This window comes from Muntiacus reevesi, chromosome 8 (genome assembly GCF_963930625.1).
Source record: "Muntiacus reevesi chromosome 8, mMunRee1.1, whole genome shotgun sequence".
Taxonomy (NCBI): Eukaryota; Metazoa; Chordata; class Mammalia; order Artiodactyla; family Cervidae; genus Muntiacus; species Muntiacus reevesi.
Genome location: NC_089256.1, coordinates 31277842 through 31301516, shown reverse-complemented (window position 1 = coordinate 31301516; position 23675 = coordinate 31277842). Strand labels below are relative to the sequence as shown.

Here is a 23675-nt window from a genome sequence, read left to right as displayed (position 1 = left end):
CCGTGACCTACAAGACTCCCTGTAATCCACCCTCCCCACCCTCTTATTCTGTTTCACTGTTCCTCAAACTTGGCACCTGTTCATACTCTTGTTTATGGTTTTCACATACTCCTTCCTCTGCCTGGATGTTCTTCTTTGGCACACCTCTTTGGGTCGCTTCCATAATTCTTACTGGAAGAATTATAGAAGAATTCTTTCCCCAAATGCCACCTCTCCAAAATGGTTTTGCCTGACACCCTTATATAAAATAGTTACACCCTTCACCCTTACATGTCAATATCTATTCCTTAATCCTTTTTTCCGGAATAGCATTGATCTCACCCTGGCAGAGTGTATGTCCCTTTCTCACTAGCAGGTAAGATCCCTGACGGCAGGATCTTTGTTCTGTTTACCATGGAATTCCCAATGCCTAGAGACATGTCTGGCAGACAGTAGGTGCTAAATACATACTTGTTGACTGAATGCTTGCTTAGTAGCAGTATGTCTTTGGTCTGACAGTGATCACCTACTTCCCTGTAGCAACTTAGTGGCCCTTCCCTTGGTTTCCATTGGATCATACCTCTGGTTACTTAAACTGATAGATAAAAAATGCACAAGGAGAAAGTTTCGTTACACAATATATCAAGGAAGGAGGAAGAATTTGTAAAAATCATGTGCACATTGTTTTGCATTAAATTGTAGAAGGAAAATATGACCACTAGGGAGTAGCTGAAGATAACAGCCGTGATCATTGTTTTTTCTGATCATTCTGTTTTCTCTGTTGTTTCTGAGTCTGTTTCCTCAAAATTGTAGTTTCTTCTTTTTCCCCCAAGGAATGTCAAAGAAAGTTTTAATCATATGACACTAAACAAAGCCCTTATCTCGTTTCTGACACTAGGGTGAACCTGGATTTCCCGGCTACCCTGGTACACAAGTAAGAAGATATCTTTTTGGCCCTGACATCTGGTATGCAGCATGTGTCATTTGTTTGTCCTTTATTTTTCTTTACACTCATGGTTCTGCTTTTGATCCTATTAAGGGAGAAGATGGTGACCCAGGACACTGAGGAGAGAAGGGGCAAAGGGAACCAGAGGGAAGAGGGTAAGAACCAAAGGAATTTCCCCGTGTCTACAGAGGCCACATCGTGACTCACAGGACTCTATTTCTACTGGGTTAATGGATTTTTTTAGCAAGAAGTCCATGTCCTCCTCAGAATATTCTATACCTCTCTTGGTCACTCCCTACTTAATGATAATTAATAAATTATCATTTATCATCTGAATGCAAGTGCAGCTCACCAACCCATAACACAGAAAATTCAAGTTGGAGTTTCAGTTATGCAGTATCAACTTTTTAAAGAACAGCTTCGGGGATACCCTTGTCTTTGGTAAATCTAGGCATTATTTGAAAAATGATGGCTTAGCTGCAGGACAAACATTACTGTTTCTTTAAGATTCTTCTAAGCCTTGACTTTCTCTTAGGTTTTCTAGGACTAGACTCTCAAGAATGTGGCTGCCATCTTGGTGGACTTGGAGTCATGTTTCCTCTGTACTTTAGGGAGTCTATCATTAAAACCATTAAAACCTTCAGGTTTGGAAGATTCTGTCTTGAAGATCCACAATCACTGGCAGCCCTTCTTGGAAAAAGTAATTGGTGGATACCCAACACCTTGGTAGTGCTTAGCTGATGAATAAGGGGCTTCCCTGGTGGCTCAGATGGTAAAGAATCTGCCTGCAATGTGGGAGACACATCCTTGGAGATTGATCCTTGGGTTGGGAAGATCTCCTGGAGAAGGGAATGGTTACCCACTCTAGTATTCTTGCCTGGAGAATTCCATGGACAGAGGAGTCTGGCAGTTTACAGTCCATGGCATTGTAAAGAGTCAGACATGACTGAGTGACTAACACTTTCACATTAGAGAGTAAGGTCTTTAAGAACATGGACTAGGGTTCAGGGTAGAAAAGAAGAATGGAAAGAGAGTGTGTATTGTCTGGCCACCTGATGACTGGTATTTTCATACACTGGCAAGGACATAAAGAAAAATTTGATCTATGTCTAACCAGACTTGCTGTTGGCTAATATTGTTGTTGTTCAGTCACCAAGTCATGTTTGACTCTTCATGACCACATGGACTGCAGCACTCCAGGCTTCCTTGCCCCTCACCATCTCCCAGACTTTGCCCAAGTTCATGTCCATTGAATTGGTGATGCCACTCAACCATCTCATCCTCTGTTGCCTTCTTCTCCTTCTGCCTTCAGTCTTTCCCAGCATCAGGGTTTTTTTTTCCAATGAGTCAGCTATTTGCATCAGCTGGCCAAAGGACTGGAGCTTCAAACTTCAGTGTCAGTCCCTCCTATGAATATTCAGGGTTTATTTCCTTTAAGATTGACTGGTTTGATCTTCTTGCTGTCCAGGGGACTCTCAGGAGTCTTCTCCATCACCACAGGTTGATCGGAAGCATCATTTCTTCAGTGCTCTGCCTTCATTATGGTCCTGCTCTCACTTCTGTACATGACTACTGGAAGGACCATAGCCTTGAATATACTGGCTAGTATTACCTTGCTCAGTTAAACTTCTCTCTCTTGTTTAAAGTTTAAAAAGATAAAGTGTCAGTTACACACAGATAATTCAGTAGCAGTTCAAATACCTGTAAGATAACCAGGGAGTCCATGGACAGCATAGACTTCTTCTGAGACACTAAAGATCAGAAGCTAATAGGAACTTTTCCATTCTCTTGATGCCTGACCCTCAATACTCATTTCTTGCATTCATTTAATTACGTGACCTGGAGTCTCAGCTGAGGACTGAGACATAGTTTAAGGCTCTGTTTGGAAGTATTCGTGTGAATGCACACACATTGACTGCAGTTAAATATGTAAGGTGGGGACTCAAGTGGTTCTCACGAAGAGATACTTCCCCCCAGTCTCTATGTCCCACTCCACTAACTGGTCCACACAGACTCATTAGACCTTGTATATATGGACAACTTGGAATCTCAAAGTGGGTCTATTGGTCTTAATCAAGCTGTGTTCAAGGGGGATGCTTACTCCTTTGGTTTGGTCATTTTCAGGGTAATGCTGGACTTCCTGGATTTGCTGGAACTCCAGGTGACCAAGGCCCTCCAGGACCAGTGGTAATACAGACTTCTCCTTTCTTTTATTTGAGAGTAAAAGTGAATAAGGATTTGATGAGAGGCATCTCTAAGAAGAAATAAACATTTAAAATGCACAGGAGAAGCTTTATAAGGAATAAGCCAAACTTGCTTTAGAGGACGTTAGCTTCAAGTCCTTACACAGTATCAGTTCAGTTCAGTCGCTCAGTCATGTCCGACTCTTTGCGACCCCATGAATTGCAGGCCTCCCTGTCCATCACAAACTCCTGGAGTTTACTCAAACTCATGCCCATCGAATTGGTGATGCCATCCAGCCATCTCATCCTCTGTCGTCCCCTTCTCCTCCTGCCCCCAATCCCTCCCAGCATCAGGGTCTTTTCCAACGAGTCAACTCTTCGCATGAAGTGGCCAAAGTATTGGAGTTTCAGCTTCAGCATCAGTCCATAGTATTTATTAAATATAGATATTTTGACTTAAATGTGGGGCAGATGTTAGAGTGGCTGAAGATTCATGAATCTGTCTAAATGCAAAAACAATACATAAAGTTCACTGGAGAGTGAGTTTATCCTTGTAAACAAGATAAGTGACAACATTTATGCAAAAACCAGGAAGAAATCATAACAAAATATGACATTTATAAAATCTTTCCTGCACGGACAATGTTACAGGTCCATAGATACTTGTAAAATTCCCTGAAAGATCACTCGGTATGAAAGAGAAAAACTTGAGGTAGTTGTCATTTTGCTTTCTACTTCATCCTATGAAGCCAGACTGTCATCCATGAAGGAAGGTGCAGTGAGTCAGCAGTGGGTTGAACCTGGGGCCTTCACTCCAGTTTAGCGTTTGCTGGAGAGGTGCACAAAAATCTCAAACATAGATTAAAAAATCTTAAAAGTAGAAGGACCACCATGCCCATTTTTCAGATGGAGAAACAAAGGCTGAGGAGGTTATAGTGAACTGTAGGAAGTCACAACTAACTACTTCACAGAGTCTGAATAACAGAGAACTTCAGAGTCCCAGGGGGGCTGGAGTCGGGCGGGTCTGTTGGGACGGTTTCCAGGGGAGACTTGTGTGTGCTCGAGAACAGATAGGGTGGTGGTGGGTGGGAGGAGAGGGAGAGAGGAGGGCTGGGGTCCACTTTAGCACTCACTGCCTATCAGTGGTCCTGGAATCTCGAATGACCTTTTCCTGATTTTGATCCTCAACTGTGACTTGCTCTCGAAATGACCTGGTCTCTTAAGGGTCTTTCTGTAGCATCTCCCTGGGCACCCTGAACTCTGAGGTCTGGGACACCTCTCCTAGACACTCTGACCTGCTTCCTTAAGGAGTCAGACAGAACTTCAGGCCCAGAAGGGAGGCAACGGGTGGTCTCTGTACCTTGGTAAACTTTCTCAAGTTCTCTTGCCAGGTCTTCAGAATAATGTGCTGGACTTCCAAAATCTTGCGTTTGAAACCCATTTCTGTCTTTTCCAGGGCATCAAGGGTCCCAAAAGTGTGGTAGATATGATGGTAGGTGAAGATTTTTTTTTCATATTTTCAAGGATCTTTCTTATTTCTTCAGACATACAAAGCATAGTTATTTTGTATTCTCTGATTATTCCAGTATCTGAAATGGCTAGAGTCTGTTGTTTCTCCTGGGTGTCTTCACACCCAGTTTATTTCTAATAAACACACTGGTTTATTTCTAAACTTTATTCTTTTTAAAACACAAAAATTTCCACCTTTGCAAGATAGAAATCTGTAAAAATTCTTTAGTTTCTCCCCTTGTAAGTTCTCTTGATATTTTAAAGTTTATATACTTTACTCTAGTTCAGTTCAGTTCAGTTCAGTCGCTCAATCATGTCCGACTCTTTGTGACTCCATGAACTGCAGCACGCCAGGCCTCCCTGTCCATCCCAACTCCTGGAGTCCACCCAAACCCATGTCCATCGAGTCAGTGATGCCATCCAACCATCTCATCCTCTGTCATCCCCTTCTCTTCCGGCCCTCAATCTTTCCCAGCATCAGGGTCTTTTCCAACGAGTCAGCTCTTTGCATCAGGTGGCCAATGTATTGGAGTTTCAGTCTCTTGATATTTTAAAGTTTATAGACTTCACTCTAGTTGGTTATAGCCAAATCAAGTAAAAGGAATAGAATAATATTTTAAACATTTAAACAATATTTTAAAGAGTGGAATAATATTTTAAATCTGGATATTTTTGAGTAATATTAGTTGGCATGAAAGGAAGACTTTGAGGCCTATTTGGGAAGATGCCCTGGAGAAGGGAAAGGCTACCCACTCCAGTTTTCTGGCCTGGAGAATTCCATGGACTGTATAGTCCTCGGGGTCACAAAGAGTTGGACACAACTGAGCAGCTTTCACTTTCTTTCACTTTTCACCCGTGTGCAAAAAACAAACAAGTCTTTTTTGTGAAGCTCAAAAATTGCTTATTCGGTATTCATCTTTCTCTTTTTGACTCTCTTCACTCTCTAACACATATATACAGAATCTAGAAAAATGGTACTGAAGAATTTATTTACAGGGCAACAATGGAGAAACAGACATAGGGAATAGACTTATGGATATGGGGAGAGGGGAGAGAAGGTGAGATGTATGGAAAGAGTAACATGGAAACTTACGTTGCCATATGTAAATAGATAGCCAGTGGGAATTTGCTGTCTGGCTCAGGAAACCCAAACAGGGGCCCTGTATCAACCTAAAGGGGTTAATGGGGAGGGAAGTTCAAAAGAGAGGGGATATGTGTCTACCTGTGGCTGATTCATGTTGAGGTTTGACAGAAAACAGCAAAATTCTGTAAAGCAACTATCCTTCAATAAAAAATAAATTAATTTAAAAACTTGCTTATAGAGTTTTTATAAGCCAACACATAGTATAGTACAAGCCACTGTGTCTTATGGTGCCCCTGAAAAGGATTTCAGCCTTATGATTATTTTTCCTGTCCCAAGTGCAAAAGTACAGTGGGGGAAGTAGGGAAGGGCGTGGAGCAACTGAGGAGCAGAAAGTACTGGGGTCGATTGGAGAAGAGGACAGAGCAGAGAGGAAGGGGTCAAGGGAGCCATGAAGGATTCTAGGGGAGGTCCTGAGGGTAGAATGTCTTGCCTGGCACTCTGAAGAAATGTTACAGGAGTCACTAATGTAGAGACCCAAGAACTGAAGGCATTTCTCTGCCTTTTGTGCTGAGATCCCTGGATTAAATCAGATTTGATTCCATTCCTTTGTGAACAGATTAAAAAAAAAAAAGAAGAGTTTCCCTTATCTACCTATCTCTAATAATATGGGCAGTGTATTATATATAAAATATTTAAAATATCCACTGGATCCAGAAATATAACTTCTGCAAAGTTTCATCTGCTGTGACAAATTTGGGGTTTTCTGCTGTGGATTAAAAAGCGTCAGATAGGTACTGATTCCTTATAAGCTTTCTAAGTCATGAGGGTGAGGAGGAATATGCTTCAAATTAAATCCTCTTTATTTTACCATCTTTCTAACAGCCTTGTGAAATCATCAAGTTTGCTCGTGAAAATTGCCGTAAGTTGTTAGAAAGGCTCAAAAGGAGACAGCGCTGTGAAGTGGGGATGGAACATGCTTTGGGAGCATAAGTCACCTGGGATTTGGAGACGCATGGTCCATCCTGGGAGGGTCTTATAATTTATAATACATTCGGCTCAGTTCCCCCTTGGGTAAGTAACCTTCTTCAACATGATCTCAGAAATGAAGTGGATGATATGGAGAACAGTATGGAGGTTCCTTAAAGAACAAAAAGCAGAGCCACCACACTATCCTGCAATTCCACTCCTGGGTGTGTATCTGGAGAAAACCATAATTAAAAAAAAAAAATACATGAAAAGATTAAAATACTTAGGAGTATATCTACCTAAAGAAACAAAAGACCTATACATAGAAAACTATAAAACACTGATGAAAGAAATCAAAGAGGACACAAACAGATGGAGAAACATACCATGTTCATGGATTGGAAGAATCAATATTGTCAAAATGGCTATTCTACCCAAAGCAATCTATAGATTCAATGCAATCCCTATCAAGCTACCAACGGTATTTTTCACAGAACTAGAACAAATAATTTCACAATTTGTATGGAAATACAAGAAACCTCGAATAGCCAAAGTAATCTTGAGAAAGAAGAATGGAACTGGAGGAATCAACCTGCCTGACTTCAGACTCTACTACAAAGCCACAGTCATCAAGACAGTAAGGTTCTGGCACAAAGACAGAAATATAGATCAATGGAACAGAATAGAAAGCCCAGAGATAAATCCACGAACCTATGGACACCTTATCTTCGACAAAGGAGGCAAGGATATACAATGGAAAAAAGACAACCTCTTTAACAAGTGGTGCTGGGAAAACTGGTCAACCACTTGTAAAAGAATGAAACTAGAACACTTTCTAACACCATACACAAAAATAAACTCAAAATGGATTAAAGATCTAAATGTAAGACCAGAAACTATAAAACTCCTAGAGGAGAACATAGGCAAAACACTCTCCGACATAAATCTCAGCAAGATCCTCTATGACCCACCTCCCAGAATATTGGAAATAAAAGCAAAAATAAACAAATGGGACCTAATGAAACTTAAAAGTTTTTGCACTACAAAGGAAACTATAAGTAAGGTGAAAAGACAGCCCTCAGATTGGGAGAAAATAATAGCAAACGAAGCAACAGACAAAGGATTAATCTCAAAAATATACAAGCAACTCCTGAAGCTCAATTCCAGAAAAATAAATGACCCAATCAAAAAATGGGCCAAAGAACTAAACAGACATTTCTCCAAAGAAGACATACAGATGGCTAACAAACACATGAAAGGATGCTCAATATCACTCATTATCAGAGAAATGCAAATCAAAACCATAATAAGGTACCATTACATGCCAGTCAGGATGGCTGCTATCCAAAAGTCTACAAGCAATAAATGCTGGAGAGGGTGTGGAGAAAAGGAAACCCTCTTACACTGTTGGTGGGAATGCAAACTAGTACAGCCACTATGGAAAACAGTGTGGAGATTTCTTAAAAAGCTGGAAATAGAACTGCCATATGACCCAGCAATACCACTTCTGGGCATACACACTGAGGAAACAAGATCTGAAAGAGACACGTGCACCCCAGTGTTCATCGCAGCACTGTTTATAATAGCCAGGACATGGAAGCAACCTAGATGCCCATCAGCAGATGAATGGATAAGGAAGCTGTGGTACATATGCACCATGGAATATTACTCAGCCGTTAAAAAGAATTCATTTGAATCAGTTCTAATGAGATGGATGAAACTGGAGCCCATTATACAGACTGAAGTAAGCCAGAAAGATAAAGAACATTACAGCATACTAACACATATATATGGAATTTAGAAAGATGGTAATGATAACCCTATATGCAAAACAGAAAAAGAGACACAGAAGTACAGAACAGACTTTTGGACTCTGTGGGAGAAGGTGAGGGTGGGATGTTTCGAAAGAACAGCATGTATATTATCTATGGTGAAACAGATCACCAGCCCAGGTGGGATGCATGAGTCAAGTGCTCGGGCCTGGTGTACTGGGAAGACCCAGAGGAATCAGGTGGAGAGGGAGGTGGGAGGGGGGATCGGGATGGGGAATACGTGTAACTCTATGGTTGATTCATATCATGTATGACAAAACCCACTGAAATGTTGTGAAGTAATTAGCCTCCAACTAATCAAAAAAAATAAAAATAAAAAAATACATGCACCCCAGTGTTCATTGCAGCAATATTTACAATAGTCAAGACATGGAAGCAACCTAAATGTCCATTGAGAGATGAGTGGATAAAAAAGATTGTGGTATTATAGTGAAGTGGTCATATTAAGTGAAGTAAGTCAGACAGAGAAAGACAAATCTCATATGATATCCCTTATGTGTGGCATCTAAGAAAAAAAGTTATAAATGAACTCATTTACAAAATAAAAATAAAGCCACAAACATATGAAACAAACTTATGGTTACCAAAGGGGAAATGGGGAGGAACAAATTAGGAATTTGGGATTAATATACTGGCTCAGATGGTAAAGGGTTTGCTTGCAATGCAGGAGACCCAGGTTTGATCCCTGGGTTGGGAAGATCCCCTGGAGAAGGAAATGACAACCCACTCCAGTACTCTTGCCTGGAAAATCCCATGGACAGAGGAGCCTGGTAGGCTACAGTCCATGCGGATGCAAGGAGTCGGACACGACTGAGCGACTTCACTTCACTTCATATATAAAATAGATAACCAACAAGGACCTACCGTATATAGCACAGGGAACTATACTCAATATTTTGTAATAACCTACAAGGGGAAAACATGAAAAAGAATATATATACACATGTGTGTATAACCGAATTACTTTGTTGTACATCTGAAATGAACATGACATTATAAATAAACCATACTTCAATAAAATGAGATTAAAACAAATGAAATGGACAAAAGGCATACTGTCTCAACAGCGAAGAATCATTCCACTACAGCATGGCCCCTCACACAATGGTAATTGCACACTTGCCTTTCTTGGTGCTTCTTAACACACAACAGGCAAAGAGAAGCTCTGTTCTTTGATTTCATCCATTTAAACAAGGGAGATCAACAATGAGCCTTCAGTAACTAATGGACCCTTTTAAGTTGACATTTGGGTTTTAAAAATGGAACTATGAATCATCAGATCTGAAGTAATGTTTGTCATATTCCCAGATTGAAGTTCATTGACCGTCTTCAATGTACTCCAGGATAATTGCACTCCACAGTATCCACTGGCAATAGGAAGTGAGCATTGACGTGGCAAGTTGCTTAGTTTGGGTTTTCTCCAAAACCATCTCACCCCACTTACACTAATTCTCCCATGTTCTGTCCCTTCCCATTCAGTTGCTGTTCGGAAAGATTCTGAATTTTTTTCTCCTAGAAATCATAAAAAATAATACTATTATCTTGACCACAAAGGAAAAGAGTTTCAAAGTTAAAAGTGAAACTCCTTTTACATTCAAAAGCATTGTGAAGTAAAAAATAAACAGAAAAAAACAAGGGAAAACATATGCAATATAAGCCAGGAACCCAGGGAAATGCCCTAACTTCCTTACTCTATCATATTGAAATATATAAAATCACTGCTACTCAATCATTTTCATCTACAAAAACAGACATTTCATCATTTACTAAACCTGAGTGTAAAGAACTCTTAGAATGAAAATGGGTCAACCACATGAATGGAAGATTCAGGAAAGAAAAATTATAATATACCTGTAACAATGATTGACTTCATAAGCAGCCAAAGAATACAAATTAAAATATCTTTTGTTTCAAATTGGAAATATTTTTAAGATGAGAAAAAAGTCCCTATCCAAGGTTGAGAAATGTAGGCATGTCAACTGGCACAACTTTTCTGAAAAACCATTGGACAATATATTTATCAAAAGCCATAATTGTAGAGACTTATTTGGGGCTGTAATTGGACAGATATGCAAGGTTCAAGTATTCTCATTACAAGGGATGTTGGCATGAGATATCATAGTTCTCCAGATGATATTGCTCTAAATTTATTGATAGAAGGAATAGATGTTCATCATATATGAAGTGAAAAAAGATTCAGTATAAAACATATCATAAGCTCCAAGTCTTATAAAATAAAACAAAGCAAAGCATGTGTTGTTGTTGTTTAATTGTGTCTGACTCTTTGCGACCCCATGGACTGTAGCCTGCCAGGCTCCTCTGTCCATGGGATTTCCCAAGAATACAGGAGTGGGTTGCCATTTCCTTCTCCAGGGATCTTCCTGACCCAGGGATTGAACTCGAGTCTCCTGCATTGGCAGGTGGATTCTTTACTGCTAAGGCACCATGGCAGCCCCAAACAAATTATACATATATACACATGTATATGATAAAGTAAGGGTGATTTTAATTTTTGTTTTCTAGTATCTTCCATAAAAATACATTGCGTGTGTACACACATTTATACATAATATATGCAATGTATTAATCATTGTTATTAATAATATATTAATAAATAACACATTAATAAACAACAATATAGTATCAATACTTGGGCTTCACTAGTGGCTCAGAGAGTAAAGAATCTGCCTCAATGTGGGAGACCCAGGTTTGATTCCTGGGTCAGAAGATCCCCTGGAGAAGGGCATGGCAACCCACTCAAGTATTCTTGCCTGGAGAATCCCATGGACAGAGGAGCCTGGTGGGCTACAGTCCATAGAGTCGCAGAGAGTCAGACATGACTGAGCAACTAACACACACAATATTAGTACTTAATTACTAATATTACTATGTTTTGCTATATATATGGTTTAAGATAGGTGTGTATATACATATGTGTGTGTGTGTATAGTTTCCGAGTAGCTCAATGTATTATATTTAAGTTCAGTACAGTGTGACTCAGCACTCAAAAGCAAGGACACAAACATAGTTCTTGATCAGAGCCTGAGACAGTTCAGTCTGGAGTTGGTGGAGTGTACAGGCTCTTTATTATATCATATATATTATAATAATATAAATTAAATATTATAAATTTTCCTATTCTGGCATTGGGGCGGGGCTGCTGTTTCCCATATCACCTCATGACTCAAGATGTCTGTCAGTCTTCAGCCAGTAGGCAAAGGAAAGGAAAAGTATACTTCTTTGGAGTAAGATGCTATCCCACTGAGAAATGTAGCCTTTGTTGCAGGCAGCCACACACCCAGTCAGAGACTGGGGTTCTTTCACTATGGACAAAACTGGGGAGTGGGTATTGGAGAGCAAGCTGAGGTCTCTGCCACACTCAGGCGGGAGTCACAGAGGCTTGAATTTCTCAGAGGAGATGGTTTTCATATTGATGCTGGCAAACGTGTCTTTGCCTATGTCAATTAACAATGTCCTCTTTTCTCTCACAAATCATTTCCCTTCCAGCATGTTCAGCAGGTAAATAACATTTCTTAATATTCATTCTGGCCTTCACCCATGTCTAGGCGTTTCCAAATGCCCAGTGTTCCCGACTGAGGTGGTCTTCGCCTTGGACATGTCAGGTGACGTCTCCCAGTTGGATTTTGAGAGGATGAGAGACATTTTACTGTCTCTGCTGATGAAGATGGAATCAGTGGGAGTAACTGCCCCACGGGTGCCCGGGTGGCCACTGCCTCCTACAGCAATGAAACCGATTACCTGGTTTGCCTCTCTGATCGCAAGGGGAGGCCTGCGCTCCTGCAGGCGGTCAGGGGGCTCTCGCCGGTAGGCTCATCTGGCAGCAGGCACCTTGGGGACGCCGTGAGGTTTGTGGCTAGACACATATTCAAGCGCGTGTGTGCAGGCCCTCTCCTGAGGAAGGTGGCCGTGTTCTTCCAGGCGGGCTGGACCCGGGATGCAGGTTCTATCAGCACCGCCATGCTGGAGCTCAGCCTGTTGGACATCACTTCTGTAGTCATCACCTTCACGGAGAACCACAACCTCCCAGATGCCCTGCTGGTGAGTGGGGGACTGAGGCTGGGCAGGGGTCCAGGGGTTAGTGTTTAGCATGTGGGGAGTGAGAGCTGGTCAGGGGAAGAATTCTCCAGAAACTGATGTATATGTGTGTGGGGGAGACAGGTGCAGGGATGTCTCATTACAGACTCGGCTGCCAGTGTTACTGCTGGTAGCCAGTGGCCATCCTTGAGTATATACTCCATGCCATGTGCCTTTTAAAGAGTCTTATTGAATTCCCCCCAAACTCTATAAGGTAGATGTCATTGTAGAACTCCTTGTCAGAGTTAAGAATACTGAGGCTTAGACAGGTTAAGTATGTCTTCAAAGGTCAAATATCTTGTTAGGTGCAGGCTGATTTTTATCTAACTTGAGAGCCTGTGCTTACCCACTCTGCTAACCTGTATGATGAGGCAGGGGACAGGGCAGGCAGTCCACAGACTGTAATTTATCTTCTCTATTTTACTTGGGGTATAAAACCCCTGGGGGCTTCCCTGGTGGCTCAGTAGTAGAGAATCTGCCTGCTAATGCAGGAGACGCAGGTTCAATCCCTGAGTTGGCAAGATCCCTGGAGGAGGAAATGGCAACCCACTCCAGTATTCTTGCCTGGGAAATCCCGTGGATAGAGGAGCCTGGTGGGCTACAGTCCATGGGATTGCAAAAGATTTGTACGTGACTAAGTACTCAGCACATGCATTCTTAAAATCCATATCCATATACAAAGTGGATAAGGGGTGCTTATTTTAAGGATGCAGCAAGATGGATTTTCATATGTGTAAAAGCCCAATGACGAAGACATAGTTCAAGATAACTGAATACCTCAGGCATTTTGTATGTTTCCTCCTATGACCTTTCCAGCTTCTGTCACCATCGAATGGTTTCATCTGATCTGGTCCTTTGTGCAGATTGAATCTGACAGCATGTCTCTCTTTGTATCTGGCTTCTTTCACTCAACTTACTGTCTGTTCTCTTGTTCATCCATATAGTTTAATTTTTTATTGAGTAATTTTTTAAACCTAAAGTTCTCTAGTGTTGCATGTATATAGCACATTTTATTTTTTGAAATTGAAAGATAGTTGATTTATAGTTTTGTGTTTCAGGTATATAGCTGATTCATGTGTATATATATATATATATATATATATATATATATATATATATGAATATGCATATCATATATATATATATATATATATATGTATATGAGTCTTCAGATTCTTTTCCATTATAGATTGCCACAAGGTGTTGAATATAATTCCCTGGCTATACAGTGGATCTTTGTTGTTTATCTGTCTTATATATAGTAGTGTGCATATGCTAATCCCAAACTCCTAACTTATCCCTCCTTCCTTTCTCCCCTTTGGTAACCATATTTTAGTCTTCTACATGTACCACAATGTATTCATTGATCTAGTCTCTAAACTTTACTTTTCTAACTAAAACCCATGTAAAACCTTATGGGACATCTGGGATGATTTATAAGAATGAAAGACGATTTCCTTCTTCAGTGATTTCAATAGGCTGATGCATATAAGATGGAGCTATGTTCCATTGTCAATATTCAACTGTTTCTGACCTGCAAAAATGGAAATGTCATATGGTTCAATCTAATAGCTAAATAAGTTATCTGTACTGGACTCTTTAGCTTTCTCTGAAGGTTGGGTGTGCAGTTTGTGTGGTAGGTGAGAGATTTTGTTGACATAGCTGAATATGCTTCTAGGAATCAATAGGTAAAATTGTGACAGCTTGTGAACTGTTGAGAATGATGGACAAAATATCTTTAGTTTTCAGAAATTAAGTTAAGATACTGAGGATTAGTCCCTCTTGCCTCCCAGGATGTCTGGGCAGGAATGGGTAAGGGATGGTGGCAACTCTCAGTAACTGCCTTGAATTGATTAGTAAAGACAGAGTGAGATAAGTTGTTCTCTTTCAGTCACTAAGTTGTGTCCAACTCTTTGCTACCCCATGGACTGCAGCACACCAGGCTTCCCTGTCTTCCACTACCTCCCAGAATTTGCTCAAGTTCATGTCCATTGAAAGTGAAGAGGAAATAAAGAGCCTTTTGATGAAAGTGAAAGAGGAGAGTGAAAAAGCTGGCTTAAAGCTCAACATTCAGAAAACTAAGATCATGGCATCTGGTCCCATCACTTCATGGCAAATAGATGGGGAAACAGTGGAAACAGTGGCTGACTTTATTTTTTGGGCTCCCAAATCACTGCAGATGGTGATTGCAGCCATGAAATTAAAAGATGTTTACTCTTTGGAAGGAAACTTATGACCAACCTAGACAGCATATTAAAAAGCAGAGACATTACTTTGCCAACAAAGATCTGTCTAGTTAAGGCTATGGTTTTTCCAGTGGTCATGTATGGATGTGAGACATACATATATTGGACTATAAAGACAGCTGAGTGCTGAAAAATTGATGCTTTTGAACTGTGGTGTTGGAGAAGACTCTTGAGAGTCCCTTGGACTGCAAGGAGATCCAACCAGTCCATCCTAGAGTACATCAGTCCTGGGTGTTCATTAGAAGGACTGATGATGAAGCTGAAACTCCAGTATTTTGGTCACCTGATGCAAAGAGCTGACTCATTGGAAAAGATCCTGATGGTGGGAAAGATTGAGGGCGGGAGGAGAAGGGGACAACAGAGGGTGAGATGGTTGGATGGCTTCACCAACTCAATGGACATGGGTTTGGGTAGGCTCCGGGAGTTGTTGATGGACAGGGAGGCCTGGTATGCTGCGGTTCATGGGGTTGCAAAGAGTCAGACATGACTGAGCGACTGAACTGAATTGATGTCCATTGACTCAGTGATGCCATCCAACCATCTTATCCTCTGCTGCCCTCTTCTCCTTTTGTCTTCAATCTTTCCCAGCATCAGGGTCTTTTCCAATGAGTCAGCTCTTCATATCAGATGACCAAAGTAGAGGAGCTTCAGCTTTAATATCAGTTCTTCCAATGAACATTGGGGGTTGATTTCCTTTCAGATTGATGAGTTTGATCTCCTTGCAGTTCAAGGGACTTTCGAGAGTCTTCTCCAGCACCACAATTCAAAAACATCAATTTTTTGTTGCTCAGCCTTCTTTGTTGTCCAACTCTCACATCCATAAGTGACTGCTCTAAAAACCATAGCTTTGACTGTACGGACCTTTGTTGGCAAAGTTATGTCTTTGCTTTTTAATATGCTGTGTAGGTTTGTCATTGCTTTCCTTCCAATAAGGAAGCTTCTTCTAATGTCATGGCTGCAGTCACCATCTGCAGTGATTTTGGAGCCCATGAAAAGAAATCAGTCACTGTTTCCATTTTCCCCTTCTACTTGCCATGAGGAGATGGGACCAGATGCCTTGATCTTAGATTTTTTTAATGTTGAGTTTTAAGGCAGCTTTTTCACTCCCTTCATCAGGAGGCTCTTTAGTCCTCTTTGCTTTCTGCTGTAAGAGTGGTATCATCTGCATATCTGATGTTAATATTTCTCCCAGCAATCTTGATTCCAGCTTGTGATTCATCCAGCCCAGCATTTCCCATGATGTACTCTGTATGTAAGTTAAATAATCTACAGCCTTATCAAGGTCCTTTCCCAATTTTGAGCCAATCAGTTGTTCCATGTAAGGTTCTAACTGTTGCTTCTTGACCTGCATATAGGTTTCTCAAGAGATAGGTAAGGTGGTCTGGTATTCCCATCTCTTGAAGAGTTTTCCACAGTTTGTTGTGATCCACATAGTCAAAGGCTTTCTCCTAGTCAATGAAACAGAAGTAGATGTTTTCCTGGAACTCTCTTGCTTTCTGTATGATCCAACAAATGTTGGCAATTTGACCTCTGGTTCCTTTGTCTTTTCTAAACCCAGGTTGTGTATCTCAGTATATATACTTCTGTATATATATATACTTCTCAGTATATATACTTCTGAAGCTTAGCTTAAAGGATTTTTAACATAACCTTGCTAGCATGGGGAATGAGTGCAATTGCCCAATAGTTTGAATATTCTTTGACACTGCCCTCCTTTGTGGTTGGAATGAAAACTGACCCTTTCCAGTCCAGTGGACACTGCCGAGTTTTCTAAGTTTGCTGACATATTGAGTGCAGCACTTTAATAACATCATCTTTTAGGATTTTAAATAGCTTAGCTGAGATTCTATCACCTCTACTAGCTTTGTTCATAGTAATGTTTCATAAGGCCCACTTGACTTTACATTCCGGGATGCCTGGCTCTAGGTACATGACCATACCACCCTGGTTATTCCAGTCATTCAGACCTTTTTTGTATTGTTCTTCTGTGTATTTTTGCCACCTCTTCTTAATCTCTGTTAGGTTTTTACTGTGTTTGTCCTTTATCATGCCCATCCTTGCATGAAATGTACCCTTGATATCTCCAATTCTCTTGAAGAGATCTCTATTCTATTGTTTTCCTCTATTTCTTTGCATTGTTCATTGAACAAGACCTTCTCATCTCTCCTTGATATTCTCTGGAACTCTGCATTCTGTTGGGTATATCTTTCCTTTTCTCCCTTGCTTTTTGCTTCTCTTCTTTTCTCAGGTGTTTGTAAAGTCTCCTCAGACAACCACTTTGCCTTCTTGCATTTCTTTTTCTTTGGGATGGTTTTGGTCACCACCTCCTGGACAATGTTAGGAACCTGTTTCCATAGTTCTTCAGGCACTCTGTCTGCCAGATCTAGTCATTTTAATCTGTTTATCACCTCCACTGTATAATCATAAGAAATTTGATTTAGGTAATACATGAATAGCATAGTGGTTTTCCCTACTTTCTTCAACTTAAGCCTGAATTTTGCAACAAGGAGCTCATGAAATGAGTCACCGTCAGCTCCAAGTCTTGTTTTTGCTGACTGTATAGAGCTTCTCTATCTTTGGCTGCAAAGAATATAACTAATCTGATTTTGGTATTGACCATCTGGTAATGTCTATGTGTAGAGTCATCTCTTATATTGGAAAAAGGTGTGGGAAAGGGATTGTTGGAAAGGATTTGTTGTTGGAAAATGGTGTTTATTATGGCCAGAGCATGTTTTTGGCGTGGTTCTCCCCTTCATGTATCACAGCCTTGAAGTGGTGAAGGGGCTTGCATAATTCAATGAAGCTATGAGTCGATGCCATTCAGGGTCACCCAAGATGGATGGGTCATAGTGGAGAATTCTGACAAAATATGATTTTCTGGAGGAGGGAAATGCAACCACTCCAGTATTCCTGCTGCAAGAACCCTATGAATAGTACACGAAGACAAAAAGATGTCACACTGAAAGAAGAATTCCCCAGGTCAGAAGGTGCCCAACATGCTACTGTGGAAGAAGGGAGGACAGTTACTAATAGCTCCAGGAAAAATGAAGCCGCTGGGTCAAAGAGCAAATGACACTCAGTTGTGGAGGTGTCTGGTGGTGAAAGTTAAGTCTGATGCTCTAAAGAACAACATTGCATAGGGACCTGGAATGTTAGGTCCATGAATCAAGGTAAGCTGGAGATGGTCAAGTAGGATATGGCAAGTGTGAACATCGGCATCTTAGGAATCAGTGAACTAAAATGCCTTTTGTACTGTTCATGGGGTTATTGCGGCAACCAGTGAACTAAGATGGATGAGTATGGGCGAATTTAATTCAGATGACCAATATGTCTGCTACTGTGGGCAAGAATCTCTTAGAATAAATGGAGTAGCCCTCATAGTCAATGAAAGAGTCCAAAATGCAGTGCCTTAGTTCAGTGTCAAAAAAGACAGAATGATCCTGGTTCATTTCCAGAGTAAACCATTCAGTACCACAGTAATCCAGACCTATGCCCCAACCACCGATGCCGAAGAAGCTGAAGTTCACCAGTTCCATGAAGACCTACAAAACCTTCTATAGCTAACACCAAAAAATATGTCCTTTTCATCATAGAGGATTGGAATGCAAAAGTAGAAAGTCAAGAGATACCCAGAGTAACAGGCAAATTTGGCCTTGGAGCACAAAATGAAGCAAGGAAAAGGCAAACAGAATTTTTCCAAGAGACAAGTTATGCCTTATTATTTTTATTTTTATTGAAGTATAATTGACTTACAATATTTTATTGGCTTCAAGTGTGTACAACATAGTGATTCAATATTTTTATACATTACAAAATGATCACCACAGTAAGTCTAGTCATGATATGTCACCATGAAAGATATTGCATAGTTATTGACTATCTTCCCCATATTCTACATTTCATACCTGTGAGTAATTTACTTTGTAATGGGAAGTTTGTACGTCTTAACCTCCCTCACCGACTTCTCTCATCCCCCTACACACCCCTCTCTGGCAACCACCTGTTTGTTTCCCGTTTCTACAAGTCTTTCTGTTTTGTTACATTTGTTCATTTGTTAGATTCCACACATGAGTGAAATCAGGTTGTAATTTGTTTCTCCATCTGATTTAGTTCACTTAGCATATTACCATCTAGGTCTGTCCATGTTGTTGTCACATATGGCAAGATTTCATTCTGTTTATGACTGATAGTTCATTGTGTGCATGTGTATACATATCTCTCTCTATATGTGTGTGTATGTATATATATATACATATATATATATATCTGTATGTGCGTGTGTGTGTGCATGCGCATGCAATGTGTTCAATCACTCAATCGTGTCTGACTCTTTGTGACACCATGGACTGTAGCCCACAAGGTTCTTCTGTCCATGATGTTTTCCTGTCAAGAATACTGGAGTGGATTGCTATTTCCTACTCCAGGGAATCTTCCCAACCCAGGAATTGAATCCGTGTTTCTTGTACCTCCTGCATGGGCAGGCAGATTCTTCACCATTGTGCCACCTGGGAAGCCTATATGTATATATATAGTCCCCTCTGTCCATGGATATGTATGAAAGTGTGAAAGGGAAAGTGTTAGTCACTCAGTTATGTCCAGCTCTTTGTGACCTCATGGACTGTAGCCTGCCTGCCAGGCTCTTCTGTCCATGGAACTCTCCAGGCAAGACTACTACAGTGGGTAGCCCTTTTCTTCTCCAGGGGATCTTCCTGACCCAGGGATTGACTTTGGGTCTCCTGCATTGCAGGCAGATTCTTTACCCTATGAGCCACCAGGGAAGCATACACACACACACATACACACACACGACATCTTTTTTATTCATTCATCTGTTGAGGGATACTTGGGTTGCTTCCATTTCATAGCTGTTGTAAATAATGCTGCCATGAACACAAGTGTGCGTGTATCTTTTGTATCTGTATTTTGTTCTGTTTGGGTAAATACCCAGAAGTGAAATTGCTGGATCATAGGGTAGTTCTATTTTTAGTTTTTGAGGAACCGCTATACTGATTCCACAGTAGCTGCACCTGTTTACATTCTCACCAACAGTGCATGAGGCTTCCCTTTTCTCCACATCTTCACCAATACCTGTTCTTTTTTTTGACGATACCATTCTGACAGGTATGAAATGACGTTTCATTTTGGTTTTGATTTCCCTGGTGATTAGTGATGTTGAGCATCTTTTCATGTATCTTTTCATACATGGCCATCTGTATGTTTTTGGAAAAATATTCAGGTCCTCTGCCCATTTTGTAGTCAGGTTGTTTTTTCAATGCTGAGTCGTATGCATTCTTTCTATACTCATTGGATATATGGTTTGCAGATATATTCTCCCATTCAGTGGTCTGCCTTTTATTTCTGTTGATAGTTTCCTTCACTGTGCAAAAGCTTTTTAGTTCACTGCCAGCTGCAAGGTACTTGCATCTTAGTTCTATCCTTTTTGTTGTTGTTGTTGTTGTTCCACTCTCCTCTTCATTCCTTAGGCATATTCTTGTCCCAAGATGCTGAGGAATCACTCTGTGCCTTAAATTCAACATTTAGGAAGGATGTTAAGCAGTACTTGCTAGCTCAAATGTAGCAAATGACCTTGTTTCTGGTGACATTGGCAAGGAGATAAACCATAAAAACGATAATCACATTGTCAGAGCCTTTTTGAAAATCCTCATTTCTTCACAACTGGGCAGATTGCATCCCATAACCTCCCTGACTCTGTGCTTTATCCTTTGTGGAACTGAGTTAGAAGAGTGAGAAAATCCTGTAATTTTCCTTCTGAATCATCTGCCTGAGGGCTCCCTGTGGTGATCTGTGGGGCTTTTTGTCTTTCATCTCTATGTTATTTTATTTTTTAGAATAACTTATTATTCTAATGCTTCTCAAAAAATGATGGTTGTTCAATTTAAAATGATTGTATAAACTGATCCCCTAATTTCTCAGTCCATTTAAACATGCTTGGAAGCTGTGGGGCATGTTGGAAAGATTTCTTAAGCCATCCATTTTATCAACCTGAGTTCTAAATAAAGCAGTATTATAACACTTGGGCTATTTGTGTCGAATCCCATTAAGAACTATCCAGTTGTCTTGTGTCCTAAAACATAAGACTTAATTTGCACCCCCTTTTAAAGTCTAAAAATGGAGCATTACAGGGGAAATGCAACTTGTGTGCCTCATTTTAAATTTTGTTTTTCTTTATAAAAAGTCTAGCATTTGTTCCTTTGAAACAATAGCTTTTATTTATTTTTATTTTTTTTATTTTTTATTTTTTTTTATTTTTTATTTTTTATTTTTTTTAATTTTATTTTATTAGTTGGAGGCCAATTACTTCACAACATTTCAGTGGGTTTTGTCATACATTGACACGAATCAGCCATTGAGTTACACGTATTCCCCATCCCGATCCCCCCTCCCACCTCCCTCTCCACCCGACTCCTCTGGGTCCTCCCAGTGCACCAGGCCCGAGCACTCGTCTCATGCATCCCACCTGGGCTAGTGATCTGATTCACCATAGATAATATACATGGTGTTCTTTTGAAACATCCCACCCTCACCTTCTCCCACGGAGTTCAAAAGTCTGTTCTGTACTTCTATGTTTCTTTTTCTGTTTTGCATATAGGGTTATCGTTACCATCTTTCTAAATTCCGTATATATGTGTTAGTATGCTGTAATGTTCTTTATCTTTCTGGCTTACTTCACTCTGTATAATGGGCTCCAGTTTCATCCATCTCATTAGAACTGATTCAAATGAATTCTTTTTAACGGCTGAGTAATATTCCATGGTGTATATGTACCACAGCTTCCTTATCCATTCATCTGCGGATGGGCATCTAGGCTGCTTCCATGTCCTGGCTATTATAAACAGTGCTGCGATGAACATTGGGGTGCACGTGTCTCTTTCAGATCTGGTTTCCTCGGTGTGTATGCCCAGAAGTGGTATTGCTGGGTCATATGGCAGTTCTATTTCCAGTTTTTTAAGAAATCTCCACACTGTTTTCCATAGTGGCTGTACTAGTTTGCATTCCCACCAACAGTGTAAGAGGGTTCCCTTTTCTCCACACCCTCTCCAGCATTTATTGCTTGTAGACTTTTGGATAGCAGCCATCCTGACTGGCGTGTAATGGTATCTCATTGAGGTTTTGATTTGCATTTCTCTAATAATGAGTGATGTTGAGCATCTTTTCATGTGTTTGTTAGCCATCTGTATGTCTTCTTTGGAGAAATGTCTGTTTAGTTCTTTGGCCCATTTTTTGATTGGGTCATTTATTTTTCTGGAATTGAGCTGCAGGAGTTGCTTGTATATTTTTGAGATTAGTCCTTTGTCTGTTTCTTCATTTGCTATTATTTTCTCCCAATATGAGGGCTGTCTTTTCACCTTACTTATAGTTTCCTTTGTAGTGCAAAAGCTTTTAAGTTTCATTAGGTCCCATTTGTTTAGTTTTGCTTTTATTTCCAATATTCTGGGAGGTGGGTCATAGAGGATCCTGCTGAGATTTATGTCAGAGAGTGTTTTGCCTATGTTCTCCTCTAGGAGTTTTATAGTTTCTGGTCTTACATTTAGATCTTTAATCCATTTTGAGTTTATTTTTGTGTATGGTGTTAGAAAGTGTTCTAGTTTCATTCTTTTACAAGTGGTTAACCAGTTTTCCCAGCACCACTTGTTAAAGAGGTTGTCTTTTTTCCATTGTATATCCTTGCCTCCTTTGTCAAAGATAAGGTGTCCATAGGTTCGTGGATTTATCTCTGGGCTTTCTATTCTGTTCCATTGATCTATATTTCTGTCTTTGTGCCAGTACCATACTGTCTTGATGACTGTGGCTTTGTAGTAGAGTCTGAAGTCAGGGAGGGTGATTCCTCCAGTTCCATTCTTCTTTCTCAAGATTACTTTGGCTATTCGTGGTTTTCTGTATTTCCATACAAATTGTGAAATTTTTTGTTCTAGTTCTGTGAAAAATACCGTTGGTAGCTTGATAGGGATTGCATTGAATCTATAGATTGCTTTGGGTAGAATAGCCATTTTGACAATATTGATTCTTCCAATCCATGAACACGGTATGTTTCTCCATCTGTTTGTGTCCTCTTTGATTTCTTTTATCAGTGTTTTATAGTTTTCTATGTACAGGTCTTTTGTTTCTTTAGGTAGATATACTCCTAAGTATTTTATTCTTTTTGTTGCAATGGTGAATGGTATTGTTTCCTTAATTTCTCTTTCTGTTTTCTCATTGTTAGTGTATAGAAATGCAAGGGATTTCTGTGTATTAATTTTATATCCTGCAACTTTACTATATTCGTTGATTAGCTCTAGTAATTTTCTGGTAGAATCTTTAGGGTTTGCTATGTAGAGGATCATGTCATCTGCAAACAGCGAGAGTTTCACTTCTTCTTTTCCTATCTGGATTCCTTTTACTTCTTTTTCTGCTCTGATTGCTGTGGCCAAAACTTCCAAGACTATGTTGAATAGTAGTGGTGAGAGTGGGCACCCCTGTCTTGTTCCTGATTTCAGGGGAAATGCTTTCAGTTTTTCACCATTGAGGGTGATGCTTGCTGTGGGTTTGTCATATATAGCTTTTATTATGTTGAGGTATGTTCCCTCTATTCCTGCTTTCTGGAGAGTTTTAATCATAAATGGGTGTTGAATTTTGTCAAAGGCTTTCTCTGCATCTATTGAGATAATCATATGGTTTTTATCTTTCAATTTGTTAATGTGGTGTATTACATTGATTGACTTGCGGATATTAAAGAATCCTTGCATTCCTGGGATAAAGCCCACTTGGTCATGGTGTATGATTTTTTTAATATGTTGTTGGATTCTGTTTGCTAGAATTTTGTTAAGGATTTTTGCA

At 40.1% G+C, this 23675-nt stretch overlaps 1 protein-coding gene across 1 annotated transcript in view; it reads left to right on the top strand.

Moving 5' to 3' along the window:
* Nucleotides 1-23675, top strand: part of LOC136172936 (collagen alpha-4(VI) chain-like) — a 107100-nt gene that overhangs the window by 64879 nt on the left and 18546 nt on the right. Inside the window, 9 exon segments of the mRNA XM_065942103.1 lie at nucleotides 878-913; nucleotides 1019-1055; nucleotides 1058-1080; nucleotides 3050-3112; nucleotides 4565-4600; nucleotides 6584-6620; nucleotides 12007-12018; nucleotides 12066-12188; nucleotides 12191-12558. Of these exon segments, the coding sequence (XP_065798175.1) occupies nucleotides 878-913; nucleotides 1019-1055; nucleotides 1058-1080; nucleotides 3050-3112; nucleotides 4565-4600; nucleotides 6584-6620; nucleotides 12007-12018; nucleotides 12066-12188; nucleotides 12191-12558 (735 nt within the window).